This window comes from Chiroxiphia lanceolata, chromosome 3 (genome assembly GCF_009829145.1).
Source record: "Chiroxiphia lanceolata isolate bChiLan1 chromosome 3, bChiLan1.pri, whole genome shotgun sequence".
Classification (NCBI taxonomy): domain Eukaryota; kingdom Metazoa; phylum Chordata; class Aves; order Passeriformes; family Pipridae; genus Chiroxiphia; species Chiroxiphia lanceolata.
This window is the reverse complement of record NC_045639.1, coordinates 33,056,234-33,077,178: the sequence shown is the minus strand read 5'-3', so window position 1 is coordinate 33,077,178 and position 20,945 is coordinate 33,056,234. Positions and strand designations below refer to the sequence as shown.

Below are 20,945 nucleotides of genomic sequence, written 5' to 3'. Positions count from 1 at the left end.
GGGTATTGTACCTTTATAAAGTGTTTAGTAACTTATAGAATGCTTCAGTTCTGTTTCAGTGCTGTTCTCTGCAGCTCAAGATGTTTTTTGGGAGTATTTCTACACACTGGTTTGATTGTAGGCTTCATGCTTCTGTAGGAGTATTAGGACTTTCAAGTATTAGTTTTTTGAGCTGTCATGTTCATAGATTTTGGTCTGTCAGAAGAGTCCGTTAAGTGACTGTTGGGTCCTCAGTGGACAAGCAAAGAGGAAGCAGAGTAGTGAGAACTCACAATGGTCCAGCAGGGTGGCTCTCAGAGAACTACACTACTACACCAAGTTCCACTTTCTCCAAAGACCTTAAAGCATCATACCTTTGACAGACAAGAACTCCTTTCTCCGGAGTTTTCAGATGACTGATCTTGAAAAACAAAGCAAACATAGAGGATACCACCATTCCAGCGCCTTTTGCTACATTTCTTTGCTCTGTTTTGTCATCCTTAGTTTTGGAATAAGAGGATGAAAATATTACCTTGCAAACTCTCTTATTTTCTATTGCAAAATATGAATACATGCTTACTATATTTTCAAATCATTTAAAGTAGCAGACTGTTTCCTAGTAGATAGTGCTTTTGGATTAGAATTATAACAGAATTTTTTTAAATGTCAAAACTGATTATCTGTTTGAGTGATTAATAACATAAAAGATTTAGGAAAGCACAAATTATAAATTTGTACTTTCAGCTCCACTGTGTTTCAGAAATTTGTTGTAATTTATAAGGAGTAATTATGTATTGAAACATCATGGCATTGAAATCTTTGAAAATTAAAAACCTAGCTGTTATGAGGAATGAAGCAGCTTAAATTTGGGTTGTAATTAGGTACTAGATTGCATGACAGATAAAGTACTTAGTCTTTTCAAGACCGAGGTTTACTTCAAAGAGCTAATGGAGGTATTTTTTTCAACAAGTCAGTATTTAGCAAAGATCACTGAGAGACTGGTCCTGCTTCAGTCTTTATCTGTTTCTGTACTGCACATTATTTTATATGGCTTTTAAACATAAATTCATAAACGGGAGGGCTCTTCGTTGATTTATACAGCTGGTGGTGTATTTTGCAGCTGCACGTTCAGAGCATACCTCAGACTAGCTTGCAACCTCTGGCCCCACTTACTTGATCACAGTGAATTAAAGTGCCTGTTAAATTTTCCAGAAGGAAGGGATTTTTGTGGTAAAGATGCTCAAGAAATTATCAGATTAGAAATATGAGGGGTAAAGTTTAGATTTCAGCAGGGCTTCTTGCATCTCACGTCGTTCTCCCTTCTGCTTCTCACCCACATATTCTCTTCCATATTCTGCTACCTAAATGACAGCATATTTCACTCTGGAATCAAGAGTGGGATGAGACTTTTGTCTGTCAGTTTTTAAGGGGCTTTAAATAAAAGAAGTTTTTCCAAATGAAGGTGCTTTACAGGACAATCCTGAAAACATAAGTAAACAAGATTTCTTTCTCATCTGAGACCACTGAATTTCTGGACCTTTGTGGTTACAACATAAAATGACTGTCTTGAAAGCATGAGCAACAGACTGCTTGTGTATCTGTATCTGCCTGCCAAGGACTTGTAATTTTTTAGTTCCCCTCTGTATCCACTTAGGCATAACTCTGTTGGTGCTAACTGGAGATATACTTTTTTTGACAGACTTTTATGCTTTGCACTCCATTATGTAATATGTTTTATGTAAAAGGAAACTAAACTGTGATGTTTGCTTTCCTGCCTCCCACAGATGAGTTATCTTTTTTAATAAGCTTTCAGGAGAAATGCAGTTAGATGCTGATCCTTGATACAAGGACGTATAGAGGCTAACAAATCATATATGAGATGCAACTGGTTTTCATTTCATTCCTGAAATTAATTTCTGTATGTTTTCTTGAGAAATAGAAGGTATGGATGGTTGTCTTCAAAAGTGTTTGGTTTTGGCCATGAGTGTTCCATGAAATTCTCTCTGCCAATGGATGGTCAGCATCTTGTGATAACTGTTTAATTTTGAGAAAACAGTACAGGTCACTGACCTGTCTGTTCAAGGCACAAGGCGGTAAAGTTTCTGCTGTGTTTAGTGTGGAGGGAGCTTAGGCTTTCCTGGGCCATTTATCTCATCGTGAAAGCCCACGAGCATTTCATCCAGGAGCTCATTTTTTCCCTTCATTATCTCGAAGCCAGCACTGGTAGCTGTATCCCTGCTCATAGGACAAGACTGGGAGTCTGTAAGTACTAGACTGGTTTCCCCTTTAAGGGTAAATGGTAAAGACATTTAGCCAGCTCTTTAAAATTGGAGATACCACCTTGCATCTTTGAAAATTTCCAGTGTAAATGTTACTGGTCCTACCATTTTTTTCTTATTTTACTTTAGTCAGACAGGACATCTCGAGTGGTTTCATTCAGACTTGGTAATTACAGTTGGGAATATGAGTACTGGGTGTCTGGAATAGATTTCTGTGCAGCGCCACATGCTACAAACATTCACAGATTTTACTGGAGGCATTAAGAATTAATTGTAAAAATTATGCCTTTTATTACCAACAGTCTTTTTTGAGAAGAGAATATGACATCAGAGGAGAATGTGACACCATACTAGATGTCCTGCAGTTGCATATTATATAGCAGAAATGTACCGTGTGCGTCTTTCCTATTTTTGTAATTCTTGTACCTTCTTGGTAAGATACAATAACCCTGAGGGGGCACAAATGTTTTATGATATACAAGAGACTTCTGAATTTTTTCAATTTTTTACAATTTTTTGTCTTCCTCCATGTTAGTGGTTTTGTCAAGTAGTGACAGCCCAATCAGGTAAACTGCTAAGAATTTGCTGACCAAAGAAACTGATAATCCCTTCTGTTCACATGCAGAGCAGTTTGCCAGGGTTCGTTGTAGACATTTTTGCTTTGCCTTTACTAAGAACACACTAGAGTGATAGAAGTTCTGTTTTGAATATGCACAGGGGCTTTGCCATCCTGGCCAAGCAAAATAATTAGATATTTAAGGCAGAATGAGATGCTTAAGTAGTCTCCTTTCTGACCCCTGAGGATGTGATCTTGTAGGTGTGCTCACACATAGGAAAAGGTCATCAAAAAGCACAGGGAGTGCGCATCCTTTCGTTCCAGTAACGATGTTGGTGTCCTCTGCTGGACAGAACAGAAGACCCAAATCTTGGCCTTTTTCCATCTACTGAAGCAATGGTTTAAAAACACCCCACAACTTCATTATCTAATTTTGAATTTCTGCATTGATTTCTGCAGCATGTGCAATAAAATGGCAGGTTTCCATCTTATTTTCGATTCCCATCTTATTCTAAAATATTAGTGACTACTTTATGGCCTGGAAGAGGTAATACTCTGACTGAGGACTATTTCAAGGTGGCTGCTTGCCCACTCATCTGCCAAAAATAGTGAAATCACTATTCCCTCCTCCAGGGATGAAGGAAGCCAGATTAATTCCTTTAAAAATCCTGATCCATGTTCTTAGAGCAGTGATACCTTTCTTTTCATCTCTGTAGAGTGCTGCACACTTAAAACACTTAACGTGAGGTGATAAGCAAGCTTCTACCTCCTGATTTGTTTTGAATTTATTTTAACTTTTTCAAGAAACACTTTGCAGAATATTTAAATCTTATATTTTTCTCAACAGAAAATATTTTTCTTATTTCCTTGGCTAAGTGGAAATTAATTTGACACTTATAGCTTACCTTTAACATTAGATTTATTTCAGTACATCTACCTGAAATCCTTTTTGTCTTACTAAATGCCATAGTGAAGGGCTGTATTAGTAGTGAAGGGGTTTTTTTCATCCCTTGATCAGGCAAACAACTTTTTCTCATGCAGTCTCTGAATGCCTTTCTTTATATGTATCTTTCTTCACATTTTTAATATATTTCTTTTATTTATGCCTTTCTATATATTATTCTGTCTGTATTGGATAATATGGAACATTCCTGGGGCTTTACATTGATTCTTTCTTACCTTTGTTTTCTAGATTTCAATGCAAATATGATTTAGTTATAGCTTTATGCTTTAACTATGTTTCTTCATATTTTGCTGGTTTTAAAGAACTGATGTTGCATAAATCCAGATATTTTTCAGAGGAGAGGTTCTTAAAAGTTGCAGTGAGGTTGGATCTCATGGCAGTATGTAGTTACTCTTCAGTACTTACATCCTTTCTACACTGATGCCTGCTAGGCCATTTTTTCAATCAAACGAAACAAAAGAATACACAATTTTGCATTTTTAGATTCCATTAATTATTCTTACCTGATGACGTGTTCCCCAACCCCCATATAAGATGGCTCTGGAGCCTCCAAGAAGCATTTCTTCATTATCTGGCCACTTTTTCAGGGGTTTTTTGAAGCTCTGTTTAATGGCAGAGGGTGATTTCTCTAATGGATTCCATTATCAGGGACTAGAATGTGGCATTAAATAGTAATATATCCAAAACTGAGGATCATATATGGTTTTAATAGTCACTTATGCTTTAAAAGATCAGTTTGGTTTTCATGTCTTCAATATTTTTTGAGTTTCTTTTTCCCATTCTTTCAAAATACAGGAAATTGTGTCTGTTTACTCAACTGCACACACTGGCCTAATGAAATAATGCCTTACACTTTTTCTGGCAAAGATTTTCTTCTGAATTTGTGAAAAGTGTTGTTTGACTTTACTTGTAAACAAAAATTTCCTGAAAATACTTCACCAAAATCAAATATTCTTTAAAAATAGGCAAACCAGAAATGGTTAAGAGCATTTCTACACTATAGATGACTGACCAACTACCTTGAGCAATGCATTTTGCTTCTATAATTGAGCACAGTTTTCATTTGCTGTTGCAGTTAAACTGCTATTTTTTTTCAAATATTCTAGAAGACACAAGCCACAATGCCAAGACAGACCAAGGTTGTTAGGCCATTACTTTGTCAGTGATAGTGGACAATAACAGATGCCCATGGGAGAATATAGGAATGGGGCTAAAATGCAAATGCTGCTTTGGTATTGCTAGTGAGTTGCCAAGGGTGGTGTCCCCTCATGTATTAGCCTTTGATGGTCTGTTCTTACATCAATTTGCCCAATTACTTTTGAACCTGTAACAACATTTACTGCCCTGACACTTAGTGCTAGGCTTTTCCAAAGCTTGATAGTTATGTGTTGTGTAGTGTATGCAGTGTTTCTTCTGATAGTGTGCCCACTCATTTGAATGTATTGATCAGTCCAATTCTGTTCGCTTTTCTTACCACTCATAATTTAAAACCTATATCTTTATGATATCTTTCATTAGTCACTGAGACTGCAGTGCCTTAGTTTGTTTCATTTTAAATAGTGCTCATTCTGTACCTTGCGTTGTTTAGTCTCCTTTCTCTTATCCCTTTTCCAGTTCTGTCATGTCTTTTTGAGAAAGGGGGGAAAGGCACATGGTATTGAAGTGGTATGAATGATTGAATGCAGTCCCAATAAGTAATTTCTAATTTATCTTTACCTTTTGTAACATTTGGTCTGATTTATTTTTTTTTGACTGCTAGTGGGCTCAGTGCTGATATAAGAAGAGCAAAATTTTAAGGCTGTATCTGAACAATAATAATAATAATAACTTGGAGCCTTACACTGTACTCATTAAATTCAGAGGCCCACCCTTCTTGCAAGGTTTTGCTGCCCTGATATGGGATTTGTAACTCATGACCTGTAAGGAGGCTTAACCCCTTTCTCCTTCTTCATGATGCAAGGGACTAGTCTCTTCTGATGTCATTTTTTCCTGATACTTACAATAGTACTGTGAAAATGCTGGTGTTGTTCTTATTAAAAAAAAAAATGAAGAAAAAGTCAAGCTAATTAAATAATTGCAAGATGACAATATTTAAAAATCTTTTGGTTTATTTTTACCCAAAGGCTTATGTATACTTAAAGAGATCTGATTTTGAACTACTCTGTAGGCAATCTCTTTTTCTATCAAAACAGAGCAGAACACAGGGTGTTAATTAGGCCTATTATAAAAGAGGCTTGCCCTGGGTTGATTCTGAAACAGAAAATCAAGAGGCAGCAGAGCACGACGTATTTGGAACTGACACTGTTGCCTGCAGCATGGACTGCATTCATAGATCATATGTTTGCAAAGATGCAGTAAAGGGGCGCTGAGGAACGGCTCCAGTTTTAAAATATTTAGCAAAAGGATGTGTGGCCTATTGGAAAGACAGTGTGTCTCATCCATGCTTGGCAGTGTCTGTGGCCAAAGCGCTGTGTCTGAAGGTTTAATTAAAAGTCCAAAATGAGTGTTTCCTTTTTGTGGTTTTTTTTTTTTTTAAACAGTGTTGTTTGTAGCAGCTGAGAATCTTTAATATGATAATGAGATCCTCAAGTCCCTAATTTTATCATGGCTATAGGTTTTAAGTTTGTGAATAACATACTTAGGCATCAAAAAATATGTCCTCAGTAATTACTAAGCGTGTTTTAGAAATGTAAAATTGACAGAACTTTAGGATCTACTTTAAATTTATTTGGAGGTTAAAAAGGTACTGTAGTCATGTTCTTAATATTGGTCTTAAACTTTTTAATAAGTAGCACAGTAATGAGAATGACTTATTTTACTTTTAGTTTCTTAAGGTGATGATACCATGTCCTTTAAACTTCATTACTATAAAAGAAAAATATCTCTCTTGGAATACAAAGATATTTTCTTGGATTTTTTTTGCAGGGGAGGTTTGGATACACTATAGTAAATATTGAGCATTTGTGTGTGATATTAATAGAACAGTTTTATAATATAGTTACTCTATGTAACTGTCAGTGGTTTTCTTTCACATTGCCTTAAAACAGAGGCAGGATTAGATGGCTACTTCTGGATGAATATTTAACAAAAGACAATCATTCATCTTTCCAGGAAGATAAAAGGTCTCATTGAAATAGATCAAAAACAAAATAAGAAATAAGACTTGAAGGCATCCCCCTTGGTCACTGGAAGCTTTACCCCATGCAAGAAGGAGGCCTTCCTTACATTTCCTGGGTATACATATGGGTTCCTCCAGAATACGCTTTTTTTTTTCCCCCCCGGTTATTTCCTTTTAATTGATCATTTAATTGATGACCATCCCTCTCATATTTGCAGTGGCAAATCTCTTTGAGAAAACAAATAAAAGGGACATAATTCAGGAAGAGTTGCCATTGGTGCCTTCTGCTGTGGCTGCACAACTTTCTTTCCTTCAACAAAGGCAGAACATCAGTCGTGTATTGGTCAGAAATAAAAAGAAATTGTACATAAGAAAAATAGTCATTCTGTGGGCCTCTAACTGAAATTCACTAAGTCTTTAAATAATGAGTGAAGAAAATTAGAAATTATGTACAGGAGATAAATTGAGAGCATATATATAGACAGCTTTTCTCGTAGCACAGAAGCAAGGAGGGTCTGCATCTGACAGTGCCATATATTTAAAACTGGTAAAGGTGTTGATTATTTTTTTCCCCTCAGGTGTCTGTTTTGGGTTTTTTACACCAAGTTTGTAGGTTCCTTTGGGATAGGAATTCTGTGAGAATCACAGTGGGAAGGTCGTCATATTAGATGCAAGTAAAGCAGAACTTTTCATCATTTTCTTACAAATTATTCTTCTGTATTTGTTTCTTTAAGTTGCTGTAAAGTGTGAAGATTTTTTTTATAATGGATATGCTATATTAATAGTTTATTTTGGAATAAATGTCCTATTCTTTGCAATATGTTTTAAATATCCTTTGCACCTTTGCAATGGAAATAAGTTTTATAATCTTATTCATAGCCAGTTAAGTTGAACTGAGGATGTTAAATCAATTGCAAAAAAAATTTACTGCTGTTCAGTACTGTCTATTTAATGGGCCATTAGGCCTGGCTATTCTTTGTTTGATATTGTATAATATTAAAAGAAAGCAAAGTAGTATTAGACTCAGTTGGGCCATTATGTTGTTACAGATATATATGACATATAAGGTGATGCCTTGATCTTGTGAAGACCTGTCCTCATATGCCTTTTCATTATATTAAGATTGTAATTGCATATGGGCAGTCTTAGGTTTTTGTAAGAAATAGATCTATATTAGTGATGAATAAATAGATCTGTGGAAAAAACCTGAAACATTCTCAAATCAAACACAATCTTTGAATATTAATAGATTGTTTCCCAGGAATAAGTAGGCTTAGGTTAGAAGTTTTAAAAAATGGGATCAATGCCTTAATATCTCATGACCTATAGGCATGTGAAAGACTGTAGTTTTCAAAAGACGGGATTCTCAGCAGTTTGTTTAAGTCAAGACTTCTTAAAATAACTTCAGTCATACTCCTCTTCCCTCCACTCAAATCAGACTGATTGTTACTAGCATATGAGGGAGATTTAGTTTTATGAAATGTCTTATTTTTTTTCCAGATGTTTGCCATCTCTACCCATCTTAGTAAATGGCAGTGACTCTGCTGCTATTTCTGCTTTTCTTAAATGCAACAGAATAAATTTAGATCTAAGATACTTTTTTTTTTTAAAATGGGAATTGTGAGTAAATATGTACACTGCCTGTTGTCTCTGAACTTCTTTGATAATTAGCAGGGACAATAAGACATTGTCCTGTTTTTGGGGCATGTTCACTCATAATTCATGCAACTAATAGAACAAAGATGTTAATAAAGATGCTGCTGCTAGAGTTGTCTGTGGTAACACTGGAATTCTAGCCTTCAAGAGCACTGCTGACATCGTCTTGCTGCCCACCCCATGGTGATGTTGACCTGCTGTTTGTTCTCTGTCACCTCCTGGCCCTGCTCCCTCACCCTGGGCTGTCACAGCTGCCTGCGGGCCCCTGGCAAGGGGCTGTGGTGCGGGTCTGCTGCAGCTGGCTGCTCACAGTCCAGGTTCAGCAGCAGTTTTTAGCCTTGTGCTCTGCTTTATGCACTACTGATTGAACTCGTTGACTGCTGGTACAGCCAAAAGGTGAGACCTTCATGTGTATTTAGTGAATAAGTTGAGAAGCACATGGCAGGCTCGCAGGAGAAACAGCTTTGATCAGGTGGTGCAGAAGCCATGTTTCAGGCACTTCTTCCAAGAAAACACTGTTGTCACCAGGCAGCCCTGTCCTGACAGCCCTGTTCAAAGCAGACAAGGAAGCAGGATAAAACCTGAGTGCAAATCCCTGCTTTGAGTCTAGTAATGAAATAATTCAATCTTTTCTTTTGATATAAGTACGTAGCATATTGTAGTCATTTGAAGAAATGCTCGGGAACCTAGTGAACATTCAGGGTTCTCGGGGGCAGCAGTTCTGTTTGAGAGTTGACAAGGGGAGGCTTCTGAACTGGTCTCTGGTGCTGGGAGTTGGACCTTCCTCAGCACTTCACTGCCTCACAGAATCAGGGAGCACCAACAGCACAAAAATGGACGGATGTGACAGATCCCACAGCTGGTGTGAGCCTAACAGCCAGGACAGTCTGGGTGTACTCGGTGCGGGAGCCTGAGAGCACCAACGTGAGCTCTTTGCAAAAGGTGTGTGTCACTATCTGGTATAACAGAGGATCCATCTGCCATTTCTACAAAGTCAAGAATTTTAATCTCCCTTTTTCATTTTCTTAGGAATGCTGTGTATTTGCAGTTTGGTATGCTTATCAAACTATTAGTGCCTTCTTACACAACTGAAGTACCCATATAAAAAGATTCTGACATATTAAATGTGTGCTAATGGTATTCAAATTATGACTCTGCTATAAGCAAATATATTTGTTTCTGTTTTGTGGTGTGTTGGATTTTTTTTCCTACAAAAGAAGCTACCTTATTAATTCAAATAAAGTGTTAGGCTACACCTTCATTGCCCACTTCAGCCAGGCAAAAAAAAGTTAGGTGTGTTCCCAAGGAACAGCATACTTTGAAGAATACAATGGATTACTTTTAACACTTGTTCTTCGTTGAAGTTTACATTTGCTTGAAATCCATATTGCTGCATCTTAGTTGGCAGGATACCTGTATATGAGGATGATAATCCATTGCTTCTATTTGATGGAAGTAGGTTTTTTAATGTGCAGATTTGTATTTTATATTTTAATTTGTGTTTGTAGTATTTTAATTCAATTCTTTTAAAGAACTTCATTACAGGATCTAATTTTTTTTTAACAAAGCTGTATCATTTACATTTCTGAAATACTCTCCCTAAATATATGCATAATGATATCTAAAGGAAAGACATCTATCATAAATACCAACTAAATATGCTGCGAACACTAAAAGCAGTAAGGGTGATGATGGAGCCTGCGTGGTACAGCCTGAGGTTCTAGCTGGAACACTGCTGGATTTGCTAAACCTCTCTCAGTGCAGAAAAGTGCTGTTAGGACAGCTGTAGGGACAGCTGGTCACACCAGGAGGAAGTGGACAGGTTAGCAAAGAGCAAATCTGGGCCAAGGGGGTAATTTACAAAAGAGTGTCTTGTTGTCCTAGTAGCTTAAACATTGTGTCTTAAAAATTACACAGAGCTTAAAAATGCTCAAGTCTTCTTCACCTATATCTGCAGAAAACATACACTGTAGTCAGCTTGGCATTCTCTTTCAATTGAAAGCAGAGTAGGAGCAAGGAGTAGATGAACTGCCAAATAAAGATAATAAACAGTAATTTGCCGATTTTGAGTTCTTTACAGCAAGTGTTTCCAATATTTATCTAGATATCCAGTCTTGATGAACATTTTGGGGATTCAGATTGGGTATGGAGGGGAATTCTTGCATTTTGGAAAGACAAACACACTTGCATGAGTCATAATTCTTAGTAAGTATAATAAAGGTCCTGGAGAAAAATAATGTGAGACACATAATGGTATCAAAAAATTGAGTTTAGCAGAATCTGGTATTAAGGTAAAAGAAATTAGTATTTGTTCCCTAAAAGGGTGTTTGAATTGAAACCAAGTGAATGCATTTAATTTGTTTCACATGGGAACAATTGCAAAGCAGTACAAGTGCATTGAATCTGCTAAAACCAGAAGTCTCTCCTATCTTTCTGGAAAACATTCCCATTTTAAAGTTATGTTTGTTCAGTTCCCTTCGTGACAGTAATTTTGAACTTAACTATCCATTTAGCAAAGGAGAGGGCAAGCCAGCATTGAAGGATTCAAAATTATGTATTCTGGCCTCATGAAAATTTCATTGTTAAAATAAATAAATAAAAGCTTTCCAGAGTGAAATGCTGTGGTTATCTAAGAGGTCATATCTCTCCCTCACTCACTATCCTCATAATAAACAGCTATTAATTAAACTGAGGAGCCACTTGGTCTTTAGCTCTACAGGTGGGAGGGGGTTTATGGCCAGGTTTTATGCTTGCCCTTTCTTTCCCCTCCCCACCTCTTTCTCTTTTTTCTTTTTTGTGTTTTGTTGTGGGTTGTTGTTTGGGTTTTTTTAATCCATACATCATCAGATCTATTTGTGTTTAATTTAAGGCCTTTTTGCCTGTTGTGGGGCTTTTTCTGTAGGCAGCCATTGTTCACTAGAGATTGAGCATAAGAAATGGAGACATATATATATATGTATGTATAGGTGTAAATATATATATATAAAAAATATAAGCATTGACAGATAATTGAAACTGGTTTTCTTAATGCCAATATTTAAATTCAGTGAAGTTTGCTTTAAATATATGGAATATTTTGACAGAGGATAATTTTAGAGCCATGATACCAGGCCTGGCAGATTAATACTTTGTTTCACTAAATTTTCCTCCTCTTCAACAGCACTTCACCCAGTTAAGAGTTTGTGCCATTGTAAAATATTCAAGAAATAAATAGCAAGCTATTGATCAAAGAACTCCTGGTAGAGATAAATCCAGCTTTAAACCTGCATAAACTGGCTACTTGAATTTAACTTGGCTATTTATACTGTCCCATCGTGCTGTATTTCGAGCTGAGGGTTTGGTGACAGGAGTTGAAAGTTTGTGATCTGCTTTAGCTTGGAGGATGAGATGCGCTAAATGAAACATTAAAGAGTTCTTCTGTGCTTTGTTCTGTCCTAATGCAAGTTGTCAGGGGCTTTTTGTTGTCTGCGGTTTTTTGCTGGAAAAAGCATAAATTTATTTTCTCATAAACTCAGTCATTTGTGAATACTTTAAACTAGAGCAAATTTTTTCTGCAGTTAGGTTAAAAATAGCATGTCCTAGGGACAGAGGAGGCAGCTGTGTTAAAGTATCTGCCTATTGCTACATTTTCATGATTTCTGTTAATGATACAAAGTCAGTTGAAATGACATCCATTACATATTTGTCCAAACAAGTGGAAAAGAAAAATAAACAATGCGGTGCTAGAGAATCCATTAGGATTGTGTATCTCTGCCTGTCTTTCCTGATCAGAGGAGCTATAGTCTGCCCAAAGTTACTTCTGTAATACATATACATCACACTGAAAAGCAGTAAGACAGTGAGGTTTGCTTAGTATATATTCTTACACGTCTGTACTGTTTTGTGGTTCATATGTATACAGATAAGATTTGCATGCCCTGAAGAATGCATAATGGTTTTTAAAATGATACTTTCTCCGCAAAAAGGAGCAAAACTAGACTTCTACCAAGTAGATAACTTCATTTATTTAAGGGCCATAAATATTCTTGCAATAATGTAAACAAGTTTTCCCAAAGGAGAAGATAACTGTGAATAAAGTGGGTGACATGAAAGTCTTTATTAATGCTTTATTAATGCTGTTAGATTCAGCAAATGTTACTCTGCTATGCCATAGGTTACAATTTTTCCTCCATAGACTTTTGCTTATGATTACTGTCAGCATACAACTGGAGCCAGGACTGTATATTAAGCTACTAGAAATTAATATAGCATGTGGTAATCCTCTTAGCACTTTTGTCCACTTGTGTCTTTCATTAACCTTTGTTTTACGCACATCTTATCAATATTTTTCAGGACAGGACCATTAAAACAAATTATAAGTGACTAATACAAAATACTGTATTTTACCATTAAATGTTATTAATATTTTAATAATTATTAGTATCTAGGTGTTCTGTTTAAAACATCTGTACTGAGTGGAAGGATCTTCAATTTTATTGATTTTTGTAAACTGTTTGTCTCTCTTAGTTTTGGATATGGCCCGACACGTTCCCCTTTACCGAGCTCTGCTAGAATTACTCCGGGCTATTGCATCCTGCACATCGATGGTACCGTTACTTCTTCCTCTGTCAGGAGAAAGTAGTGAAGAGGAGGAAGAACAGTGTGAGTCACAAGCTTCTGTTGGGACTTTGTTGGCTAAAATGAAGACCTGTGTAGATACCTATACCAACCGACTGAGGTAATCACTTTTATTAGCCCTAACCTTCATTTAAACTGTATTGTGTTGTTGTGGTTAAGGAACAGTACTCCTCAATTTAGTGCTCCCACTGAGACTCCAAATCACACTGCCCCTCTCTCACTCCTCCCCCCTCCCCCTTCCTCTCCCTCTGTGGCAAGCTGGAGAGGAGAACTGGAGGCACAAAGCTAAAGATTATGGGTTGAAATAAGAACAATTTACTGGAAACAGCAACGAGATAAGAAAATAACAATAACAGCAACAATATTAATAACAAAAGTATACAAATGAGAGAGTGATTCACACGCAAAAATGACCCGACTACAGAGCCTGATCTGACTACAGCTGCACCACCCCAACCACTCCCCCCAGCTCACTGATGCCACCCAACCTCTCTCCCTCTGGCTTGGAACTGGCACCACCCCACTGCTCCCTCCACCATGCTTACTCAACTGGAAGAAACCCCTTCTCCCTGGAAGACTCCCTTCCCCCCACCCCTGGCAATGACATGAGGTGTTATAGAATAATCTCCAGGTCCTGGCCATGCTTCCTCCTGGCTACTGCAAAAATAATCCCTGCCCTAGCCAGAACCAAGACGTGCATTCTTACATGTTATGAATATGGAAGTGAAAGAAGATTCAGTTCTGTATATGTTTCTGAATGGATGCTGCAGTCCAGAGTGAAAACATACCTTCTGTTTGATCTAGATTTGTATTTATATCTATCTATCTGTCTGTATTACTGTACTATTCACAAGGAATGTTTTTGGTGTGACACATAGAAGCTGGTAGGTTTGCGTAGTCTTGTCACTTCATTGGTAACTGCAAATGCTGCGATACAAATTTTTGTTTCTTTATTTTAATAGTTTTCTGTGTCCAGCAATTAATTGGCTTCTTGATTCCATTTACTTGCTTCCAATTTAAAGACAGCTTGTTAAGAAATAATAACCTGTCCTTTTCTACGACATTTAGTGCTATCCCTAAGCATATGCTAAAACATCATGAAAAGAAGGTAAATATAATGTCAGGAAAAGGTGTGTGTAGAATTTTCTTTCTCCCACTTTAAACTTGAAGTATTTACCAGCCATTACCCGAAAGACTTGCTGAGAAGGAATCTAATTAATGGAAACTCTTTCTAGTAACTGCTAATGAACTGGACTTTACCCAGAAATTTCTCTAATCCTTGACTGAGATTGCTAGTCTTGCATATCAAGCATGTAATGTACCTGTAATGGGATTTTTTTTTTGATGAATTAGTGTAAAAGAAACAGAACTAGGAAGGACAAAACCCAGTTCATTATGTTGGATACCCATCTAAAAAAGTCAGCTTGTGCTTGCTGGTAATATTATACATATCATAGTATGTTGTAATCTTCTTAAAATAAAAAAGAAAATATATTTGGCTTCCATGTAATCCATTTTTAATATATATGTATGTAATTATCCACCAGAATCACTAATTGGGGGCTTTTTTTTTTTGCTGATCTGGTCATCCATTAGCCTCAGATTTAATGGCCATGGATACCTGTATCTTCTCATGTCACTTCTGCAGGCTGAATTCTAAAAAGAGAGAATGGCACATGACTACTACTCATAACTTCTTTTTAATTTGGTAAAATAAACATGATATGACTAGTTAGTTCTTCAGTGCCAACTTAAGATCTGAAAACAAAGAAGAATTCTAGAATCACAATCAGTATTATTTTTAGCATCAGATGAATTTGATAAGAATTCCCAGGTTGATTCAGTTACAATGTCTGTACAGTTTTCTTATATTACTTTGATATGTCAGCAGAAAAGGAAAGCTTGTCTTTCACTGGTTGGTTTAAGCATAATGCTTTTTATCTTTTAAGCAGTTCATAGACAAAGATGAAAACACCAACAGGCTGAACAGCCTGGAATCATTGGGGTAGAAGGTTTGAGTTCTCAGCATTTTAGTTGAAGGCGTGCCAGAAATATAAGCAAGTGTTGGCATGAATTTCTTAGATGGACAATCTGCTGTTCCTTTTAAGTCAAATTGCCAGAACAACAACGTAATTATGGGTTCTAGTTTCAAAGGCAAAACTTCCTATCATCTGAGCAGCAGACTTGCACAGCTACCAAATGTCATCTCCACGTTGGAGCAGGTGTGTCCTGAATTTAAGTGGAGCGGTTTTGGACTCCAGTTAACATTGAATTTCCTTTACTTTCAAAGGCCATAATATTCTGTTAGAAAATTGGGAAGTTTCTGGATAATGGAGAAGACATTTAGGTATGAGATGATTTCTCATGACTGTTTGACTGCTAGGGAGTCAAAAGCCATCACTCATTGGAGTGCAGTCAGGCTGATGTTGCCACGAGGGCTGAGTTTGAGCCAGTAGTTTGCTGTGGTGGCTGAGCCCTCTGCTGCAGAGGTGCTGAAGTGTAGCAAAGCAGGCTCATCAGAACCACCGTCTGTTGGGTGAGCTTTGTGGCAAATGGTTAATTTGGGCAAAATAAGCCGATTGCTTATTTGTGTGATGTGTAGTCTAGCAAGCCAGTGTCTAAAATTGCTAACTATGCTGCATGGGGATGCTAGATACAACCAGGTAGGCCTGAAGCATTTTTCCTCCTATGGCTTTTTGTTGTCTTCACTACTATTTTGCAGAACTTTGATGTGAAAAGGTGCATTTTGCCAACAAAATGATTTCTTTATAATTGGGCCCCAAGAATCAAGGCCTAATTTCTTTTAATTGATTTTTCTTGAAAAGACAGAACAACTGTCTGTTCCTTTTGCTGTACTCTCAGGCTCATGTTTGGAGCTGATGGCTGTCTGCAGGGAGCAGTCTTGCAGCCTCTGCTGTTTTGGAATGCTTCAGCTTAGTGTCTGTAAGTAGTGCTTGAAGCCTCCAAGAGGAGTAGTATGTGGAACCATCTCAGAGGAGGTTACCAGTGTTTACCAGTGGTCATGTGCAAAGGGGGATGGTCCCTTGCTTGTTTTGCCTGTTTTCAGGAGATTTGTTTAAGAATCTGTGAATTGCTGGAAGGCACAAATTTGGGGAGACCATGAGGGCTGAATGATACTGCGGTTGCAGACCTGTGATAGTTTTATCCCAAGAAACTGAGTGTCAATCTAAGACCGAGCAACATTGTGCTGTAAGCACTGTCCCTGTGGTACACAGGGGCTGAATGGTTCATTTGCTTTACTCTGTGAATGCTTTGATAAGGGTATCATTCTGTATCATCACATTTACCTCTAAGTATCAGGCACGGGTGAGTAAGTATTAGTATTGACTTTGAAAATTAAAGTTGCCTTGGGAGTGTATCATTCATTATTCATTTAGCACAGAATGAAGAGAAGGCTGTCATCTTCTAGTACAAGCTAAATTAATGGCTTAAATTATTAGCACGTACACTGCTGTCTCTTCTAGCAAATATGTTAGTGACTATCCCTATAAACATGAGTTAACATTTGCTCTGCTTTTTCTTCAATGATTGAAAAACTGTATGAGGAAGTTTCTGTGTCTAAATTAAATGTTTGGCTCTTCCTCCACACTGAAAATCTGAACATTTAAATAAAGGTTTGTCCTACGTTAAAGCTCAGGAGTTTGATAAAACTGTTAGCTATCTGCATACATAAATTTATATGCAGCCTGATAGAGTGCAAGGAAAGAGCTGAAAGATCTTACTGGTTTTATCACTTCAATTTTGGTATTTCATCTCCTCCTTGATACAGTTTTGGGAGAGCTCTATAATTCCCAACAACTCCCTCTCTTGAGCCGGGGCTCTACTTGTGCCTCTGGAGCACTTGTGTATGACACACATTTTTATGTATGACACACAGAGTAGCTTCACACCTCCATCTTCAGGTCCACAGCTGTTTCACTTGGGATTTTAATCTTATAGTGCACCTGTTCTTTATTTTCTTTTAAAATGCGTTTATTTAATAATCATTATAAGCCATGTTTTGAGGATATGCTTTTAGAAAGGGGGTTTTGTGGTCTTCTCATGCAAAAGAAATATAAAATTAAGTGTAATAGCTCATGTCTGCAATGAAGTTCAGTTCTGTCTCAGGTGGCAAAACTGTGTGAACTTTAAAAAATTATGGTCAGTGTGAAAGTATGTACTGCTGGGAATCCTTTGGCAGGTTTTCCCATCTAGAGTCTAGGGAATTGTTTGATTTACCATTATTTGATTGTAAATAAACTGAGAAACTGTAAAGTACTGTTATATTTCTCCAACTATTTGCGTATAACACTAAAGTTGTACAGAATAAGATAATGAGGCAGATGCCTACAGGAGAGCTTTTTTCAAGAGCATGTAGTGACAGGATGAGGGGGAATGGCTTTTAACTGAAAGAGAGTAGGTTTAGATTAAATAGTAGAAAAAAAATCTTTGCTGTGAGGGTGGTGAGGCACTGGAACAGGTTGCCCAGAGAAGTTGTGAATGCCCTATCCCTGGAAGTGTTTAAGGCCAGGCTGGATGGAGCTTTGAGCAACCTGATCTAGGGGGAGGTGTCCTGTCCATGGCAGGGAGGTTGGAACTAGGTGATCTTTAAGGTCCCTTCCAACCCAGACTGTTCTGTGGGCCTATGATACTATAATCTTATGGACTGTATAGGATTGATTGCACTAAGTTGGTATTCTTATAGCAAAAGGTTTGGATCAAATAAAGGCAGGAAAACAAAATGAGGGAATAAAACTGGAGGTCATCACTAATAGGAGTCTTGCAAGTTATGGCAATGTCATTTGGGTTTTTCCCCAAAAGTGAGGGGAAAAGTTATCTTCACCCTAACTAACCATTAGACTATACAAGGAAGACTTGTGTGAGAAAACCAAATGTTGATGCGGTATGTCTGATCTTGGGATTTTTGCGATACCAGCTACCTTATACTCCCGAAGAAACTGATTGAAATCCCTGATTAGGAAGGATCAAGGTAAAAAATGAGATCAGGATGGGGCAGGGGTGAGGTGAGAGTGTGTCTGAATTAGATTTATTCCTGCATTTTTCTTCCTAAACTGTTCTTCCACAGTTATGGCCTGACTCAGAAGTGAGGCAGCTTGGTAATGTAGATCATCACATAAGCCCCAGATAACTACAGGTGTCAGGGTAGAGCTGTTCTGCAAACACTTGATTTAAAAAGTATATTCTGAGGAGAAGGGGGAGGTTTGTCTGTTGTGCTCATGGTTACAGTGGACAGCACTGGGTGGCAAAGGAGATGTTAGGAGAATACATTCTCTTTTGATAGTTCAAAAATGCTGAAATATAACTGTTCTATACAGCAGGGAGAACAAGAGGAAATTATACTATTGGTACTAAAAGTTTGTGTTTGATTAGATGTCTCCTTTTCCTACTGCTTCAACTGGATATATATTCTTTGTCTGCTGAGGTAGTTGCTGTCAGTAACTCACTATATATATAGGAATTGTTAAGCTTTTTGTTTAGTGGGGCAAACACCTTATTTTTTTTGATTCTGAGACAAAGTAGAAGCAAAACCAAAAAACCGAGTAGTTTAAATTGTGAAACCATGTGTAAGATGAAAGACCTCCAAGATAACTGTCTTGAAAACGTATTTGTAAGAATTCATTTCTCTTTCAGTACCTTCACTAAGCACATTTATATGGCTTTTCACACATCTTTCTCTTTGATAAAGCCCACTGACATTTCACTTCAGCCAGAATTTCTCCAAGGGTTTTGTAGCAAATAGCTTAAGGCTTCTACGTCAATAGCAGGCAGATCTAAATCTGTATACCTTTCTTGGGACTGGTAGCTGCTAGTATGTCAGTGGCATTAAAACAGGTTGTCACTGAGGTTTAGTGGCTTTAAATAGACATTTCTGAATGTGCCTAGTAGGTTATTTAAAAATGTTGGCCTAGCTTTCCACAAGTAAAAATGCAACAACGAGGAATTTTGAATGGGAGAGGCAGCTGCTGCTTCTTTGTCTTAAACTGTTCCTCAGACGCTACCTGGTGCTGGTTCTGGTGCTTTCCTCCTAACTTTGAGGATCTGAAAGCTCAGCATTGCTTGAAGTCAACAATGGGCTAACATCCTTTTGGATCAAATCTGGAACAGGGAAAATGTACTATGCTGCAGTAATGAATTTTGTTATTAATGCTCTAGGGATATTCTCATTTGATTAGGTAGAGTACAAAGACTGTATTCAGTATTACTGTAATCACCTCTACTGAATAGTTTAGAGACTCATTCATTATGCACAATTTCAGTCTAGAATAAAATACAGAAGTGTTATAGTTGCTAAAATATGTTTGGTACATCAAGGCATTAAATTGCTATTTTTTCCTGTGTTGATAGTTTTCTGGTTTGCATCTAGATATTGTAGTGGTAAAGAGAAAACCAGTGCATCTTGGCTATTGAACTTGTTTGGGTTTTAAAATGAACAAGTGCTATTGAAACAAAAAATTTATAAATTTAAAAAAAATAATTTGGGGGCTGTTAGCATTAAAATCTATTAAGTTTTGCAGGATGACAGTATAAATTTATGTTAGTTCTTAAAACATAGAAGCTTTTACATTTAGGTTACATTCATATCAAATACCATTGTCTTCATTTCAACAGTTGACTATATATGCCAGTAAAGACTGGATTGTCACAATCTAAATATATAAATATATCTTAAATTACTAGGCAACTAGCTTCTATCAAACAGTGGTGTTAGTATATACTGTATATTAAAATTATGTCATTAGAAAAATTTCAGGTGTTTAAATTGACATTTTAATTTGCAATACTTAGATTATAAACATCCAACATAATCTAGATGCCTTCTATATATTAAGATTTTTTAAATTGTTACATTAAACTGTTCATTGAAATAAAAGGTCTAAATCTCTGTAGCCCAGAAGAGAACTGCAGAGAGATACAAACGTCATGTTTGATCTACTATCCTGTGATGCCTGGGTTGCCGTTCATATACATGTTGTGAATTTTCACTAGAGGTTTCCTGCAGTTTTACCATTGGTGTATTTTCAGTAATTGCTAGTGTATTGTGTAGCAAGAAAGAATACTTTATTACCTGTTTAGGACTTAGTTTTGCACAAGGTCTGCATGGATGAAACGCACATGCATGACATGACATGATCTTTGTCAGATTGATTTTGTAAGCTTTTCTAGTACTTTGTGGGGGTGTGCAAACATAAGATCAGCATGCAGTTTAACAATCAAGTACTGAAAGGTTGAAGCAGAAACTGCTCTACTGGTGTTGCTGGCTTTATGTTCATATTTTTACTTGTTGTATCAGATGTACGTCTGTTTGTCAAAGCAGGACGGGATGTTCAGTGTTGTTGCAACTGATTGCTACATTCAGTGATTAACCTGGACATAGAGAAAGACATTCCATTTTAGAAGGCTTGTTTTAATCTTGATTCCTTTAGCTTTGATGTTTTTCCCTGTTTACAAACATTCTGGCTGAAAAATATTTCCTCATGCTGTATCCTATTTCATTGCCCCATACAGGTCTAAAAAAGACAAAGCTAAAGCAGGAGTAAAACCAGATACTTCTGATCAAGAACCAGAGGGATTGACCCTTTTGGTACCAGACATCCAAAAGACTGCGGAGATAGTTTATGCTGCTACCACCAGTTTGCGCCAAGCAAACCAAGGTAAAATAGAAATACTTTTATAACTATATAAAGTATATGGTATATAAAGTATATAGTGTTTATTTGTGATGCAATCATTAACAGATAACTTAAAAATTAGCTT

General features: G+C 37.0%; 1 protein-coding gene across 8 annotated transcripts in view; it reads left to right on the top strand.

The window, feature by feature from the left end:
• BIRC6 (baculoviral IAP repeat containing 6) overlaps window positions 1-20,945 on the top strand; it is a 171,184-nt gene that overhangs the window by 137,178 nt on the left and 13,061 nt on the right. For 7 of the 8 annotated variants that reach the window (XM_032681685.1, XM_032681688.1, XM_032681684.1 and 4 more), the window contains 2 exons: window positions 13,059-13,269; window positions 20,697-20,842. In XM_032681685.1, coding sequence (XP_032537576.1) covers window positions 13,059-13,269; window positions 20,697-20,842 — 357 coding nt within the window. Of the gene's footprint in view, window positions 1-13,058; window positions 13,270-15,994; window positions 16,198-20,696; window positions 20,843-20,945 lie in introns of those variants that run through there. The other variant, XM_032681691.1, reaches the window with a different exon arrangement.